The 18,281-nt window shown below is 38.2% G+C and overlaps 2 protein-coding genes and 1 long non-coding RNA gene across 3 annotated transcripts; all 3 read right to left on the reverse strand.

Annotated features, from left to right (window-relative positions):
• Positions 1 to 992: 992 nt before the first annotated feature.
• On the reverse strand, positions 993 to 2,298 carry LOC114366196 (uncharacterized). Its single transcript, XR_003657010.1, has 2 exons — positions 2,126 to 2,298; positions 993 to 2,048 (listed from the first exon to the last, which is right to left on the reverse strand). It is a non-coding gene; the product is annotated as an uncharacterized LOC114366196 (long non-coding RNA).
• A 3,659-nt stretch (positions 2,299 to 5,957) lies between these two features.
• On the reverse strand, positions 5,958 to 9,051 carry LOC114366201 (uncharacterized). The gene has a single exon (XM_028322984.1). It carries the CDS (start codon positions 8,974 to 8,976, stop codon positions 8,116 to 8,118), a length of 861 nt encoding a protein of 286 aa, XP_028178785.1. The 5' UTR covers positions 8,977 to 9,051; the 3' UTR covers positions 5,958 to 8,115.
• Positions 9,052 to 13,646: 4,595 nt separating this feature from the next.
• On the reverse strand, positions 13,647 to 18,130 carry LOC114366202 (Peptidyl-alpha-hydroxyglycine-alpha-amidating lyase 1). Its single transcript, XM_028322986.1, has 7 exons — positions 17,902 to 18,130; positions 17,731 to 17,827; positions 17,176 to 17,413; positions 16,641 to 16,769; positions 16,120 to 16,271; positions 14,792 to 14,989; positions 13,647 to 14,299 (listed from the first exon to the last, which is right to left on the reverse strand). The coding sequence occupies exons 1-7, from the start codon at positions 17,983 to 17,985 to the stop codon at positions 14,016 to 14,018; spliced, it is 1,182 nt and encodes a 393-aa protein (XP_028178787.1). The 5' UTR covers positions 17,986 to 18,130; the 3' UTR covers positions 13,647 to 14,015.
• Positions 18,131 to 18,281: the final 151 nt, after the last annotated feature.

Here is an 18,281-nt window from a genome sequence, read left to right on the forward strand (position 1 = left end):
GATCTTACAACGATTCTGCCATGACCACAATCAGTATCGTGGGCAAACCGAAGGTGAGTGATGTACTCGCCATTAATGTTTATGCCGAATCCTTTCCATTCAAGGAGTTTGAAAGCGTCTTCCAATGCAGTGGTGAACAGTTTAGGAGATATAACATCTCCCTGCCTTACGCCTCACTGCAGAGGAATCGTCCTCGTGCTCTGCTCCTGTACTCGGACCGACATGGTGGCGTTTTTATACAAGCACTTCAGCACCTCGATATACCGATAGTCAATACGGCACCGCTGAAGAGACTGTAAACACTGCCCAAGACCCGATCGAATCGAAGACCTTCTAATAGTCTACGAACGCCAAGCATAGTGGCAAGTTATAGTCCTCAATCTTCTGTATAACCTGTCGCAACGTAAGCGCAAACAAAAATGTGCCAGTGATTTAAAAAAATTGTAAGAAAAATGCTTAAAATATTTACATATCTCATAAAAAAAAACAAAGTACAAAACCAATAAGTAGGTACCTAACCGTTATTAGTAGCTAATCTGATATCTTTAGGTTCTCTATTTTCTTTTGACGACTCATGCCTAATACCTATAACATATTTTAGACAACTATGCAAAACCCGAAAGTACCGAAAGAACCGGGTTTTGAATTTTTAAAACCCGGTTCTTAAGCTGTCGAAAAAACCCGGGTTTTCCCGGTTCTTTCGGTTCCGGGAAAACCCGGGTACAAACCCTAGCCGCGCCGCCCCGGGAGAGCGGGGAGACTGACCGATAGCTCGCCCGCGTAATAAAACATTTTTTTTTTCTAATTTCATGAATTTTTCCATGAAAATTTAAAATATATTTGTTTTGGCATCAGTGACGTGTATACTACCACCCCTGAGATGGGCGTTGTTTTACAAAACCACACCTTGTATATCGCCTCAACCACACCTCAACTCTCGCTGCGCGACCTAAGTATATTAAGTGTATAGTACCTATTTTGTACTTTAAAGTGTTAATGTTCTAAGGAAACGTGGAAGACGTTATCATATCTCATTTATTCATAACTAACCATTCACTTGAAACTTTGTAGTGCACTAACAATTAAAGTTGCTTTCTAACACACATAAAAAAAACAAGTAAAGTAGGTAATTGATGCAAAAAAATAATAGGTATTCATCAGAAACACAAGTGGACACAAAAACATATAGAAGCCATTAATTTTTCTTTTTACAAATATGTAACAATTTCTTATTTTTCGTAATCGTGATAGTAATGGGAACTTTGAAAATTACTGTGTAATATTATGTAGTTCAGAAAAAAAATGATCGCAAATATTACCATAGTGATTGGAATTAATAGGTAGGTACATTTTAAAAGCCTTAATGGGTTTCTATTGGTGCGCCCGATGTGGACATGTTACCATCCTACAGCATAATATTAAGAAAATATGGTTTAAGTAATGCTAGTTATAAATAAACATAAACTGTGTAAGTAGTAGGTAGTAGACTCATGCCATGATAATGAAATTTTAAAACTATGATAAAAAAATAGCAACTCACCGATGAGCTGCTGTTTTCCCATGAGCGATAGGCATCATACAAGCAAACATTTAAATCACATTAATCAAATATAAGAATACTTTAGAATTCAGGTTACAAGCATTTTAAACTTATTATTCGATAGGTTTTATCATAATATTTTTTATTAAAGGTTTAATTATTTTTTTATCCAATCAAATGTAAATGCAATAAAACAATAATCGCCCATCAGCTAATAGAAGCCTCATCTAATGCCTTAAAATTAAATGACACTATAATTATGTGACAACCCGTTACTCAACTATCACCAAACATCAAATTAATCCCTTTCTTTCCACAAAAAATACATTATTTCTAAGATATTTTTAGTTTATTGCTGGTTTCGCCATTTTCCTTTGGCATGCAGTCAGAAGCAGTTTTCAAAGATATATTAGGATGTTCATGACTTTGTACGGAGGAAGAACGTTTACTCTTTCCAGGTAACAATAAAGCTCCTACTGCGATGAAGTGCAGAGAATAATAAAGTTTTCTGAAAAAATAACACAGATTATAAAGTAAAAACATAAACAAGAAACTTTAATGTTTCAAAGTAGAAAAATAACCTACCCGTAAAAAGCGAGACTGGGGCCTAGCTGCAACAATACGAAGGGTACAGTTGCATAAGTCATAGCTACACGAGTCGTTATTAAAGTGAGAAAATCGTAAAATATTTTTGTGGGTCTGCTGCCTAAAAATAGCGGACGAACAATAGCGCGCATCTGAAACAATTGATTTTAAAATATAAATAATGAAAATATCATCCTATTAAAATAAATTAATGTTACTTTACAGTATTACAATTTACAAAAGTTATCATTTTAAGCAAAAAAATAATAATTTTACAATTATTACAAAAACCTTTTGATACCTCATAAAAAGTAATGTCGATTACACAATATTGTACTAAGACACGTGTCACGCTGTGAAAATGAAAATGAAAATGAANCCTTATGTTTTCTTCTTTTTTGTGTTATAATAGGATTGTAGGCCAATGACTTATGTCTTTTTAATATAGCATGTAAGATGTAAAGTTTCCTAATTGTGAGTAAGTCCACTAAGTCATAAAGTAGCGTAGTTGAAAATTTTTTTTGCTTGAAAAACATAACTTTTAATAAAGCTCTCTGTGCTCTTTCGACATCTATAAATTTAGTTTTTGGCGCTCCACCCCATACTGTTATGCAGTAAATTATGATAGACTGGACTAAGGAAGTGTAAACCTGATTTAGAAGTCGCTTGGTTGCTACGTGTCTAAGTGATTTAAAAATCCATATCATTTTTCTTATTCTACACGCTACCAAATCAATATGTGACTGCCACGAGAGACGCTGGTCTATCATAACTCCCAAATATTTTGTGCTACTAACTCTACCTATAGCTGGACAGCCGCAAATAGTTTGAGTTTGCCTACATGAATGTATTTTAATTTCAAAAGCATCATCAGGTTGCGTCCTGCTATAGACAGAGAAACACATATAATTGGTTTTTAAAGTATTTAATGTTAGGAGGTTNTTCCCAAATATTTTGTGCTACTAACTCTACCTATAGCTGGAATTACGATTTTTAAAGTTAGTTTGCCCTGGCATCCACATTGTTCATCATCTTATTATCATAACACAGCTCACTAATTCCCCATAATATCATTGAATCAATACATAATGTAAACCCAATGGTTTTTGCCAAGACGCTAACGAGCCATACGTCTCAGGTTTGAGCCAAATTTAATTAATATGATTATGTTTGGCGCACCTGCTGTGATTAATGGCGCGCGGACCGCAGCGATCGGTGACTTCACGCAATTAGTCAACAATAGTGTGGCGACGACTTTGAGCAAGGTTCGAGTAAGGGTTTGTGACCCATATTGTAAAGTCAAAACTCAATTCACTCTAAAGCTTGGGTATACAGGGTGTCCTTGTAAGTATGGATCAATTAAACAGGATTGATTCTACGGCTCAAATGCAACTTTCCCTGAGAGACGGAAGAATAATTCAAATCTTCCAAAAAAAAAACCTTTTCATACTACTATTTGTCTTCAGTAATCAGTCATTTAATATGGGAACGTCAATTTTTTTTTGACAATTTGATTATTTGTTTCTTTGGGAAAGATGTAGCATTTACAGTAGTAGAATCAATCCTTTTTATAAATACCAACTTACAGGGACAACCTGTATAGAGCCCGTGAACGGTTGAGTTTGAATTTCATAGAGAACATACGTCTAAACTTCTAAAGCCTCTTAATTTTCCTAAATCAATCAATACCTGACTAAACTTCTTCCAATGTTTTCTATTTGATGAAGCTCGTGTGTATGAAATCTGTTCAAGCCACGCAATTCAATTGTATGAGCTTGATCGGAGTCATTAAATTAGAGTATGGCATCGCTTCTCAATCATAAGTAAATATAAGAATGCATTTGAGTAAGCCTGCAATAGTCTCTCTTCAAAATGTGACATAGATATTTCCTTCGTTCATCCATGGGTGAAATCTGGCAGTCAGTAAAATGAAAATAAATAACTAACTAAAAAAATTAAGCTATTAGCGGCTCTTTAGTTCATATTGTAACTTTCGCGCAGTTTCTTCACAACACTAAGGCTGAGTTGCTTTAACCGTAAATATGACGATAATCGGTGTTTTTTGTATGGGGTTTAACAGATTTTTGACGTTTGTCAAAGTTAAAGTAAGATGGTGCAACCCAGCCTAAATCGCGTTGCTTGTTACACAGTTCACGGTTGGCTATTGGGTCATGTAAAAATAGATCATTTTGTACTACGTACTTAATTTCCTTTTATGTTTCTTCTATACATGTAGCTAGTGTAGCTACATTATAAATAATACAATATCAATAATGGAATATGAATAAATAAAAGTCTATTCCATCAATGAAGGATCTTACAAAGAGCTTTTTGTCTCATTTCGTATAATATTGCCTATTAGTTCTTATGATTACAATACTGATACATTTTTAGATATAGGTACGTCGAAAACCTAACCATGTTTGTTCATATTGGGGGTAATGTAGCTTCAAAAGACAACATCAAACATGTTGAGAACCGTAGCTCCTCGGTAATGCAATATGCTTACCGAAGAGTAATGTTTGCGGAGACTATGAGCAATGTGCGAACTGATACGTTACAGAAATTATGTTTGCTGAATCGATTCGGTTAGTGTTATCGATAATGGCTTTGCGAATATTGTGCCAACATAAATAGGTGGAAATTATAGAGGACACAGACCAATTTATCGCTCTATTCTATTTTAGTAACAGCATTCTGTGGTAACAGTTTGATTATGCTTTTCGTCATTTAAGCAATAGACATTTAATTTTGATTAGATTTGGATTTAACATTACGATTTCAATGATAAAATGCAATGGAATCTAGCAGGAATCTGGGGGCACGGCAGTGCCCCCGCCAAGTCGAGCGCGAAGCAAACACTGCCGTACCATCCTTTACTGGAACCATTTCGCCGCATTTTCAGGCCCCTATTTGAGAACCTCTGGATAAGACCAGAACGCNAGGAGGTTACACTTGAGCCAATCGTTTATTCTAGACAGACCAAGCTCCGCAGCAGTTTTGATGTTATACCACGAGTCACCAGTAAAAATTACGGCAGTGTCGTCTGCATAAGACAAGATTTTGCAATTCTCGATCTGCATGTTACACAAGTCGTTAATATAGACTAAAAATAGGGTTGGGCCCAGGACACTTCCCTGGGGTACACCGTATTCCACTACTGTTTTGTCGCTTATGGTTTGATCTATTTTTACTCTTTGTTTTCGGTCCTGCAGGTAGCTTTTAAACAAATTAAGAGGGATTCCTCTGATACCGACCAGTTCAAGTTTCTTAAGGAGGATCGAGATGGAGACGGTGTCAAATGCTTTTTTTAGGTCTAGAAATACTGATAGACATTTTTTCTTATTATCCAGCTTATTTATTATTTCTGACGTCAATGCACTAATAGCATCTTCAGTACATTTTCCTGCACGAAATCCATATTGAAAAGATGATAGAATGTTATTTTTATCAAGATNGATTGTATCTCATAAAAGATTCGTTCACATACTACGGTTCATTTTTTGTTGAAAAATTGAAAATTTATATTCCAACTACTAATGATGCCACATTTTGTACTTTGTACGTTATTACTGGCAAGCTATATTTGGGACGTGTATAAACGCCCTGAAAAGAGCCAATAAAAGCTTTGACTTTGAATTTGAATAGAGAGATAGATCTCAGACTAAAAATAAGTAGGAAGTAAATGTATCATATTTATCAATAATCGCGTAATTTAATCAGGTTTAAGGAATCGGAGTAAGAATAAACAACATCTTATTTCAAAATCGAGGCCAGAAGTTTGATAATAAACCTTTTCCTTGAATCCCCTGAGGCTTTATGGGTCAATTTNATCAAGATAGTTAAGAAGTCTTTTGTTAATAATTTTTTCAACCAATTTTGATAGTGAAGTTAGCACCGAGATTGGCCTGTAGTTATTAACATCGTCTCCATCTCCACCCTTGTATACTGGTGTTATAATAGACTCTTTTAGGAGTGTTGGGAATATACCACTACCAAAGCAGAGGTTAATTAAATAGGTAATAACCGGAATCACCTCGCTTCTAGCAAGCTTGAGAAAGCTAGTCGGGATATTGTCCCAACCAGGAGCACTGTCCGATTTTAAGTTCATCAGTATAGTGTGAACTTCGTCCTCATCAGTATCAATAAGAGCAAAGGAATTTAGCTGAGATGGACTGTGCAGATTAAGAGAATAATAATTGCTAGAAGGAGGCTGATCTATGGCATCCGCTAAGTTTTTTCCAATGTTACCGAAAAAATTGTTTACGTGAGCAACCGAATCATTTGGAGATGACCTAATACTTAATAGCTTTGTATTATCTGATTTAGTCTGATTTAGATATGTGATTTTGCGTATGTTTTTCCATAAACTTTTAGGGTTACCGGTTGAGTCCTGCAAAAGCTGTCTCTCGTAATTTCGCTTCAGTTTTTTGACTAAGTTATTGCAGAAGTTCCGATATCGTCTATATGTGACTTTGAGAATTTCGTCATGTGGATGACTCTGCAGCCTATATTGCAATTTGTTCCTATGTCTAATGCATCGTAAAATTCCAGGTGTTATCCACGGTTTGATTACTCGGTCTTTTTTGCGAATGCATACCTCCTTTGTATTTTCTTTCAGAGAGTCAGTTATACGATTTATCAATTCCCGCGTTACTACCTCGGGATCACTACAATTCAAAAGCGCAGCCAAATTTTTCTCTCTCAAGCTGTGCACTGCACCATCATAATCAGTAAGCACCCTTGTTTTCCTACAGTTACTATTTCCTTTGTTTTTCATGGGATTGTGCAAAAGAACTAAAGCATGATCCGTTACTGTCGTGTTAAGAACAGCTATCTGAAATTCACTATTTCTATCTCCTTTAAGCATGATATGGTCCAATGAGCTAGATTCCCTGGTAGGGAAACAATGTCCCATTGAAATACTATGAGCTGCGAGCATATTTAAGTAATTAAATCTATTATTACGTTCATAAGATTGCTCATTGTCCCTTGGAATGGTATTTATATTAATGTCTCCTGCTATTGTGATGAGTCTATGTGTTTTTATTGATTCTAGATGGGCGTTTAAAGAATTGATAAAGTTACCCGCATTTGTATTTGAAGGTGATCTATATATCGCTAAAATCAAATTATGATTTAGCTTAATTTGTACACATGAAGCATCATGTAGGTAAATTTCATTGACACTCGCCGAGATTCTATTTTTAATGTAAACTGTTACACCGTCATTTTGGTTCAAATATCGGGTAGATGAGTACATTCTATAGTCAGCTAGAATTGGAATAGATTTATCCTTAGAGAGCCAGCACTCGGTAAGTATGATTATATCCGGACTAAATTTGAGGTTTGTGATAGTTATTAAGAAGTCATTGAAATTACAGTAAACGCTTCTTATGTTTTGCGTTATTAGTGTAAAATCACTATCTCTCACACAAAACAAATCAGACAATTCCTCAATATCACATTTGACAGATTTTGCAACTTCAGTCTGATCAATATCTATTATTGTGTTAACAACGTCACTCATTACTAAAAGATTGAGGCAATAATGGTGTAACTTGAAAAGCATTATGTGAAAGTAATAATGTATGTAGTAATTTCGGGAAAGCATGTTTGTATAGGTGAAAGTGTAGATGCGTGTAAAGTTTAAGTTGTGTTGGAAGTTGAAAGTGTATGTGTGGGTGAGTTTGAAATTGTTGGTGGTAGTGAGTGTACGTGTGAGTTTGTTTTTGTTCATGATTGTGTTTGGATATGAATAATGTGTGTGTTAGTATGTACGTGTTAGTGTCGTGCCGGGTGAGGAGTGGTGTGTTCACTGAGAAATATAAATGACAAAATATAAATAGATTTTCACAGTATATGATAAACAGTCCGCAAAAATTATACAAAATACCTAGTCTGTCACAGAAAAACATCGTATTGGATACATAGTTAACGGTGGCAAAATTATGCTCAGTATTAAATTTTTCAAAACAGTCCCCGACTAGTCAGTCCGTGTTCATAAGTTGCTGAATCTGAGCCTCCGATTTAATCAATATGATCGGCGAGCTATCTGCCTTTCGCACGTAGACTTTGCCATAGGCAGTCCAGCAGAATTTGTATTGCTTTGATTTTGCCAGATCTCTCGCTAGAAAGTGCAGGCGGGAGCCCTTTGCAGTTAGTTGCTCAGACACAAAAATCGGCGTATCCTCTTTGGAGCGGAGGCCCAAGTGCTTTGCACACAATTTAGCTTTAGTCTTTACATTAAAAGCTTTACATAGCCTTAGTATGTCATTCTTTACTAGTGTTGATGAGGTTTCCACTATGATTGCGGAAGTCTGCGAGTCCTTTTTACCATGAACTCTGTAAATATCTTTGATGTCGGTTTTACATAAGTTCCCTCCAATAGAGGAGGACAAACTAAGGGCCATCTGAACCAATTCGTCCTTTGTTTCGGCGGTTTTTTTAGGAACGTTCTTTATTTCGAAGTTTGACTTGCGACTTCCCATTTGGAGATTTTCAACCTTTTCCTCTAATAGCGTTATATATTCTCTATCTTCTTTTGACTTGTTTTCCAGCTGTAAGATTCTATTGCTCAATTCTTGGTTTTGGCTCATAAGTAACGCGATCGAACTTTCGATATTGGTGTTAGTCTGTTTAATCTCCATTATAGTTGGCGTAATATTTTTAAACTCCTGTTGCTGGGCAGCCCTTAGAGACTTAATCATGTCCTTGATTTCTTCTTTAAAGCTGTGTAAGTCACCCGTCGTTACGGCTTTGCTACGCCGTTCAAATACGTAGTTCGGCGGCGTCGTCTCGTCCGCACGTGACGCATCCTCGCAAACAGACATATCGGCTTCGCGGCTCATTGTACTAGGGAACTATAAGTTGCAAGATACCACAGCAATCGATATCGTAGAAACGTGAGTCGTAGCAGTGAGTAATCACAGTACCTTGTAGCGCAGGCGGCGAGTACCAGGGCGAAAGCAATGCCGAAGACTCGTTCCGTAGCAAATGTCGTAGCACTTCTCTCGTAGCAGCGCACGGTGGGCGGAGTTTGGTGCAGTTTAGGTGAAGTCGTCGTAGCGCTCGTAGATGCAATTCGCGCGACCTCCTTCACTTTTATTCACTCCTATTTTCCTATGCCGTAATTATTTCGATTTTGTAGTGATTTTTTATGCTTTTTATTTAAAAATTCGAGAGGAACTTATGGAGACGTGCGCTCGGTGAGCGATCCGAGAGGGAAGAGGAACCCCAACCCGTCTGGCCAGTGTGGGGAGTGTAAGCCAAATCCTCCATTTTCCTCTGGTAAATTATAGAGGGTCGTGGTCCTGCAGTGAAGACTAAATGACCTGATGACGATTTTTACTTTACAGATTCTAATTTTATTTCACAAAATAACTGCGTCAGTCAATAATCCCCGTTAACCAGTAAATATTCGACCTAATCCTAAATGCGTCTACAAAATTTATTCGTGTGTCAATTGAAATATTCTTACGTCCTATAATTTCGTTAATTATTATTATTTAATGGACATTTCACTCTCCAATTATTGATAAGAACAACTTATAGTTTTAAAAACAGCAAACAAAAAAAAATTCGATTGCAGTACAAACTGATTTTAATAAAATGTCGGTAAAAGTTTTCATAAAAATTAAAGAAAAAGAAATAGTTATTCTTATCAATAAAACAATACAGCACGCGTTAGACAATTCCATTTTAAAATTAAGTTTTTTTATTAAAAAATAATGTGTTTAATGCCTAGTCCGTGAGCACGTAGAATTTTGTCCAATGACCCCTATCTACCCATCCTTATCGCTCGCGCGTAATTATATTGCTGTCGCGACTATGCGACGCGCGCCCGCAGTGAGTGTGCGAGCGCGACAGCAACATAATTAGGCGCGAGCGATAAGGATGGGTAGCTTGGGGTCATTGGACAAAATTCTACGTGCTCACGGACCAGGCTTTAGCTCCAGAAAAAAAATCCTGAATAATGTTGATCATATTGAAGTAGGTAGCTAATGAAATTATCTATCTACGCGTTCTCTAATAAATTCAAGCAGCTTTTGACGAACAGATCTGCCTATTAATTGGTCATTCCCTTAACATTCCTTTATATAAATTTTATACAAACTTAAACAAGAATCATTTCAATTTCAATCGGTGCTATTTTTGTTAAATCGCTCTACAATTGCTCTTTACACGTTTATTCTTAACTTGTGATAGTTTGCAATTTTTCCGTTATATTTTGTAGCACAAATTGAGAATACTTATTAATAATCATAACAATAATGATTTATCTTCAAATAAGGTAAAAAAAAACCTTGTCTAAAGAAAAAGGAACGTTATTCTAGCTTATCAATGCCCACCGGAAAATGTAAATAAATGCAAGTATTAAAACTAAAGTTAGCAATCGTAAATTATTTCATGTGCCACCGCAATCTTTGAGAATCTTTTCTATCTTCAAATAGGCTAATAAAATTAAAAAAATATTTTTTCATGTAGGTAGGCCCTGTTAAGGGTTAAATACACGTATCTTAAAACATATCGGCTGGTGCGTAGTAGTACCTAAAGATACTCACGCCCGTATTCACAAACTATACTTGCTAAAGTTAAGCAGCAAATCGAACGCACAGTGTTGAATAGAGCTCTGTGATTGGTTCATGTGTCTGTGCGTCCACGCGCACTGTGAGACCTCATAGGAATGTTTGTGAATGCGTCAGTCACCCATAACAATTTGTCAATACCTACAATAGAGAGAGTTTCGATCCTAGACAGCATCTCACTTATCATCACCGTGCAATGAGGGCTATCGTACCTATTTATACTTAACAGTTGGCACCACTGGCGATTGACAGGACTTTACTCTACAGTGGCGCCATATTGATGAGTGCAAATGCGATAGTTCTCCTACCACTTTAGCGCTCACAAGTTGGCGCCACTGTCTTCGCTACTAGCAAGTGACAAGACCTTACTCAACAGTGGCGCCAACTGGTGAGCGCTAAAACGATAGCCCTCATTGCGGTCAAATCTCGATCGGTTGATTTTACTCTTCTGTGTACGTAATTGATGGGCTAAAAGTACTTACCTCATGTATGGTAAACATGAGGTCTTTTCAGGCCATGAGCGGAATTAGGCTTAACATAGGTACTTACGTTAAACCAAATAAATACCTATTTCTCTTTCTTCTTTTTTCATAAGCAAAGTTGATTTTTCTTTTCTAACGAAGATTTTGGTTTTACAGTCAGTAGACTTTCAAATAATGCAGTGGCACAAAGTAAAGCTTCAACCACACCAACGCGTGCAGCCCCCTAGACAAAACGCACTTTTTGATCGAAAATCGAATCCGTCAAAACTCCATACAAAAAAGGGGCTTTTCGACCACTTTTCGACTGGTTTGCGATTATAATTTGCACTTTGTCTAGACCCACAGATCGCCATCGCCGCGGCGCGATCAAAGACCAATGACAGGTCGTGCGGATGACAGTTCGCGCGACATCCCTATGATCGCGCCTGCGATGGCGATCTGCACGCATTGGTGTGGTTCAAGCATAATAAACTTAAACGTAAATAAACTTTAGTCACCCTTAGCTAAAACTAGCTCTGTTATCTCCTGAACATTATCAGCTGCGCCTGTGCAAGTACGTACGCGAGCGACACATAGACGACTGGCTTCCCGTCCGGCGGCGGTTTGAAACGCGGCGCGCTGTTGCAAGCGTCCGCATCGTTGCAGGACTGCAGGCAGCCGTGGACGTATCTGTGGGGTTACGGGGTTATAACAGGGTTTTGGGGTTACGGGGTTATTGCTGGGTTTTTGGGGGTTACGGGGTTATTGCAGGGTTTTGGCGGTTACAGGGTTTTTGCGGGGATTCGGGGGTTATTCAGGGTTTTTGTAGGGTTACGGGGTTATGAAGGGGTTTTGGGAGTAACGGGGTTATGCAGGGNGGCTAGCTACCACCATCTTACCTAAGTCTGTCGCCATAACAACAATGTTAACAGCATTATTGTGTTCCGACAGTTAGAGGTAAGATAGCCAGTTCCTCCGTGGTTGAGGATTCCGGGTGAAGCTCGCTCCCACCTTCGGCCTGATCGTCACTTACCATCAGGTGAGATACAGGCCAAGAGCTTCCTCGTTGTGGATAAAAAAAATTTTTTTTTTTTTGTGTTAATGATTTCTGCCATCAGTCACCAGACTATAATCAGATATGTTGAGTGCCATGTTATTGTTAAAGAGCAGCTGGCCTATGCCTAAGCTGTCTTTTTAAATTACGTGGTTTCTTTTTAGCCTTTTAACCACGTTGTCATTCTCCAGTAATCCATAGGCGAGTGGATTGGGGTGATGAGTAAGACGTTCGATGTGCCGTTTCTTGTAGCGCTCTATTTCTGTGGCCACGGTTTCAATGTTCAAGTACTCGTGTATTTCATCATTCCTCGTGAACCACGGGGAATTTGCAATATTCGATGTCAAAAATGTCTTTATTCGTTTAACCTAGGCGCAGACCACCGACTTTTTGTTGGCCGACAGTTGGGTCGGGCTGTTAATCACTAGCTACGGAGATGTATGAAAGTGCGCACATTACACCTTTCTCAGATAAACACGTCCGTATTTCACCCAAACATACTTGTAGTTTTTGTCCTATTTGGTATTTGGTGGACACCGATTTGGTATCGGCCGATCCTTCGTACAAATTAGAATCGGGCCCTACTATCGGCCAACTAAAAATCGGTGGTCTGCGCCTAGGCTTAATGCAGTCAGAAATCTTTGAATGCAGTTCTCTTTCTTTAAAAAAATAAAAGTATGATTTTTTTTGTAAAATTTTCTACCTACAGTATTAAAAGTACTTTCACTCCATGTGGCAATACAAAATTCCACCCTGTATACTACTAGCGGCCCGCTCCGGCTTCGTACGGGTAGATATTTACCAAAAATTAAAAAAAAACCTAATTTGACTTTGAGATACAAAAATACAAATTTTTAAAATAGATAAAAATTGTATGTGAGAGTACTTACAAATCGTCAAAATAAAACCCTTTACATAATGTTTTATGAACGTATCTCACAATCTTTTTGCACTAGCAGCGCTACGAGGCCAATATTTTGCAAGTGCTGAGAAGAAACGCAACAAACTCAATCTACTGCCTGTCTAGTGCAGCGACATACAACCGTTATAGTCCTGTGTCTATAATTTTTAATTAAATCTGTCTGTGTTACTTTGAAAAGCTTGCCCCTGAACGAATTTAGATGGAATCTTAACTTGTACATAATTTGATGTCTCGTGTGTTATTTGAATAGAGTGTATGATAATAATAATTTGCCTCCACAATATGTAGCTAATATGAATTATATTTTTACCTATTGAGGTTTCGTATATTCTTAAATAACGAGTGTACCTACAATCTTCTTGTATCAATGGGGATAAGTGACAAATGAAAATCATGGGAACATAAAATATTAAAATAAACAAACGCAAATGAGCAAAATTTTATTTGGGAATGAATTAAACCATAACATTTTTTACATACATTTTAATTTATCAGTTAAAAGGGCATAGATAATATAAAATGAACCTAGGTTCCACCCTCAAGCCCTGGCCTATACATATAATCTAATGAATATTCTTAATCCGGGAACTAAAAAGATTATGTTTTCAACATACACTTGTAGGCCTAGGATGTGCGCCACGATAAACTATTATGTCGATTGTACGCGATAAGTTCATACGTTTGTCGTCATTCATCGATAAGATTTTATCACGGTGCGCATCTTAGTCAGGCTGTAGGCCTAAGACGCGATAAAATCTTCTATCTATCGATAATTTTAGGCGAAAAATGTATGTGCATATCGCGTAAAAGTTAAAAGAAAAAGAAAATCGTGGCGCGTATTCTAAGGTCTGCTGACTGGTTAAAATCACTTACCGACCGTCGCCGTCGGTTTCACCGCCACCTTCGCATGAGTGACGTCAGCCGCTTTCTGGATGGTATCATCGACGAACTTGTGCACCCTGTACGGATTGATTTCGGCGACGTAGACCGCGCCGCCGTCCGGCGTGGCGACCACGTCGTGCGGGTTGTGGAGCCCGCCGTCCGGCGCGAAGGTGCCGGACAGTGCGCCGGACGTGAAGTCGATGACGTAGCCCCGGACGGGCACCGGGGAGGTGCCGTACGGACCGTTCACCACGTAGAGGCGGCCACCTGTGTACATTATAAATGAATAACTTGAAAAAATCGAACTGCCTAAGGCGGGAATCGAACACCTTGTGTACATTTTGTTGTTTGAATCTCGTTTTTGGTGATAGATCGGATTACCACACTTCTTCAAAAAGACTTTATTAGTCCTGATAACCCCTGTTAACTGTATGATTATATTCTTAGTAGCTTTGAAATGAAAGTTTAAAACATCCTAAATAAATCTAGTTCAACTCAAAATAATACTATGAGCCAGCTGGCGAAATTGTGTGCGAATGTGCCGTTGTCGCTGCGGAAGCAGTCGAAGTGATGAGACATCGCGCCGGCCGCTATAGGAGTGTAGTCACGCACCCTGCGCCGGCGAGTAGGCGACGCTGAAGAGCCGCGAGCCGATGAGCCAGGAAGCGAAGTTGTGTGCGAATGTGCCGTTGTCGCTGCGGAAGCAGTCGAAGTGATGTGACATCGCGCCGGCCGCTATAGGAGTGTAGTGTCACGCACCCTGCGCCGGCGAGTAGGCGACGCTGAAGAGCCGCGAGCCGATGAGCCAAGAAGCGAAGTTGTGTGCGAATGTGCCGTTGTCGCTGCGGAAGCAGGCCACGCGGCCGCGCTCGCGGTCGCCGGCGCACAGCAGCCCGCGGTCTTCGGCCAGAGTCAACGCGTGAGGCACGTTGAATACGAAGTTGTCTCTGCCGTGAGCTACGTGAGCAAGTAAAAGATATTTTTATTTTATTTTATTCCTCACACCCTTACCTCACCCTCACCTAAGATGGCCTTAATTAACACATTAATGGACAGTAACGTCCACGGGCGTTCAGGACCTTAACGGCTACCCGAGCTTCAGGTAGTAAAGGATAATACGACAGAACGCCGACGTCATAGTTTTACTTCGTTTTCATTGACACTACTCCCATAGGCAGTAGTAGTATTGGGAACTGGGAAGTAATTCTTAACTTGTACTGTCCACCAAAGTGTTAACTAAGAAGTTAGGGGAGACCTATGTTCAGCAGTGGACGTCCGGTGGCTGAAGCTATGATGAATGATGATGATGAACTAATATGGCGCATAATAAGCATTTCCACTCTGGTCTGTTCCACGCCACGGGGATAGGGAAGGTCATTAGCAACTTCGTCTCCCTCGCCCTTCCGTGTAATACAAATACGATCACTGTTTCGCTACTATAAGAAGATAAATCATATCTCAGGAAAATATCACTTAATGTATGTATTTTATCTGGGGCAGGTCAATAATTTGCATATTATTATGTGTCTAAGACATAGTCGGAACCAATTACTTAAACTGTTTTGATTACCTAATACAACCTAGATATTTGTCTCCAAGTTTTCACATTACATAAGAGTTAAGAACAGTTGTATCAAATTAATAGCTGTGCTCGCGACTTCGTTCGCGTGAAAACCCTTTTTTCGCAACATTTTTCATTGTTGCTCTGCTCCTATTCATCGTAGCGTGATGTTGTATAGCCTTCCTCGATAAATGGACTATCTAACACTGACATAATTTTTCAAATCGGACCAGTAGTTCCTGAAATTAGAGCGTTCAAGTAAACAAACAAACTAACAAAATCTTCAGCTTTATAATATTACTAGCTTTCCGCCCGCGGCTTCGCCCGCATGGAATTTTGACTGTCACAGATAAACAATATCGCGCGCGTATTTGCTCACCGTTTAGACCTACCCTGGACTACGACAAACATTTTAAAACCAAAATCAGCTCAATCGGCCCAGCCGTTCTCGAGTTTTAATCAGACTAACGAACATCAATTCATTTTTATTTATATAGATAGATAAGTATAGAAGTATAGATTTTACCTTTCCCCCACTGCAGTATGATTTCCCCTTTAGGGGAGTACTTCAGTATCCTGTGGTTACAGTAGCCGTCTGCCACGAAGAAGTCACCGTTAGACATCACAGCCACCGAGGTCGGCTTGCAGAAGTGCTGGTCATCATTTCCAGGGATGAATCTATGAAGAAATAGGGATGGTCGGCATTAAACCCTTATTTGGATATGTAGATGTTGATTACTGTAGATGGTTTCTATTCTATAAGCATGTATTTGATGGTGTCTGTCACTGCTCATGTATAATTCAATAACAGTATTGTAATTAAAAATGTACAAGCTTTATCGAGCAGCCTTAACCAGGCTGTGGTATACACAGCCCACATCAATTTGAACTTTATGCTGTGAAGATACTGTTGAAAACCAATGACGTTTTAATGGTTCTAGCTTATACAAATATTAACTCTGACATAACCATCATAATAATTATACTCAAACAATATCTTAGTTATTTTTCCTTATTCGATAAATATCATAGTGAGGTAAGCCTTACTTCTCGCCCAATACAAGTGCGGGTTTCTGCCTCTGATCAGGTGTGAATTTGAACACTTGGTGCATAGCTACGTCCGTCAGCCACACATTTCCTTCTCTGTCCACTGTTATACCATGAGGTATGTAAAACCTGGAAATTATGTAAAGAAATTAGAAAACATGAAATAATAGCTTTGAAAATACAGTTAGAAAAAAAAAGGTAATATTTTTTGGTTGCACATAGCTTTGTTACAGGCACAGGCAATTCAATGCAGAGCTGATCAGAAGAGTAGCATGAAGCAAAGGTTTGAAGTCAGAAGATTGAGGTGCATCTTTGGTATTGAAACCTGAAATGAGCTAAACTCTTCACTGTTATCTTAAAGATAAGTTGTTAACACATTGAATGCCAACTATGCAATATTGCATAGGCACTAGTGATGCTAGGGGCCAACTACGTAATTTGGCATTCAATGTGTTAAACACTAAAGATAACATAAAAAAGCAATAAAAAAAATGTAACTCTTAACTGAATTAATGAATAAATAAATAATACTTACAGGTTCTCTCCCCATGAGTCAATCAACTCCCCGGTATCGTTGAACTTTAGAATTGTAGGTCTCGAAATAGGAGGCTCGCCTATACCCTGATAAACATTTCGAGGTGTAAATGTCCGTTCGTCCCAAACATTGTTGTCTCGATGGAACACCAGCAGGTGTCCATCCGTGTCTAGAGCCAGCCCAGACACCTGACCCATTTGGACTGATGGATCCGGCCAGTCTTTTACCCATTTTGGTGCTAAAAATGAAATGTTATTTAAGTTATTATTATATCATGAAATTTTCATGTGCTTCTGGAAAATGTGTAAATTATTTTTTCATAACTAACAGATAGTCAATAAATATTTTCAATTAATTTTTATGCCAGAAAACCAAACAAACATGTGAATATGCATGAAATAATTGGAATTTGTTTAAGATTACATTACTATCTACATTATTTTATATTTTTCCAAGCAATGATTGCATAAACTTTTTCAAAGTTTGCTTTTATATTTAACATTCTGTTGGTAGTTCGTTCTCTCGGCGTAAATACAAAAACTAATATTTACTCACTGTGTTCAAGCCTCTGCAATGCTGCATTTACTTTAGAATCCAATGACTGTGCGTCAAAAAAGTTGTTTCCGTAATAACCATCTTCTGGATACTGTACCTGAGTAATTAATAAAATTATTCAACGCTTTCCCAACGTTTTTAGAAAATATTTACTGATAAAAAAACACTTACTCTACGCGCACAAGTGTATTCTATTGAGGACCACGACACTACAAGCAATTTAATTATTTGTACAAAAACGCTTGTGCTTTTCATTCTTCAAGTGAAAAAAAGCTTGCGAATTGGTTATTGATCGACGATTCGCGTGGCTAACTGATGTATTAATGATTTTATTTAGATCAACAAGTATTCCCCCGCTTATCAATTTTTATCACGATGACGTTTGCTTGATGACGTATCACGCTCGGTGAACGAGTGATGGCGAAAAGTTTAATGACAGTGTAGGGTTGGGACATTAATAACGGTAACGTTATAGCAAATTGAACAACTGACACGAACCCCAACCCAACACGGGAATGAGATTTCCACTTTTTTCAGGAGTATGTAATGTA

The sequence above is a fragment of the Ostrinia furnacalis genome, unplaced genomic scaffold (assembly GCF_004193835.3).
Source record: "Ostrinia furnacalis isolate ACB-3 unplaced genomic scaffold, ASM419383v2 OfSCF0577, whole genome shotgun sequence".
NCBI lineage: Eukaryota > Metazoa > Arthropoda > Insecta > Lepidoptera > Crambidae > Ostrinia > Ostrinia furnacalis.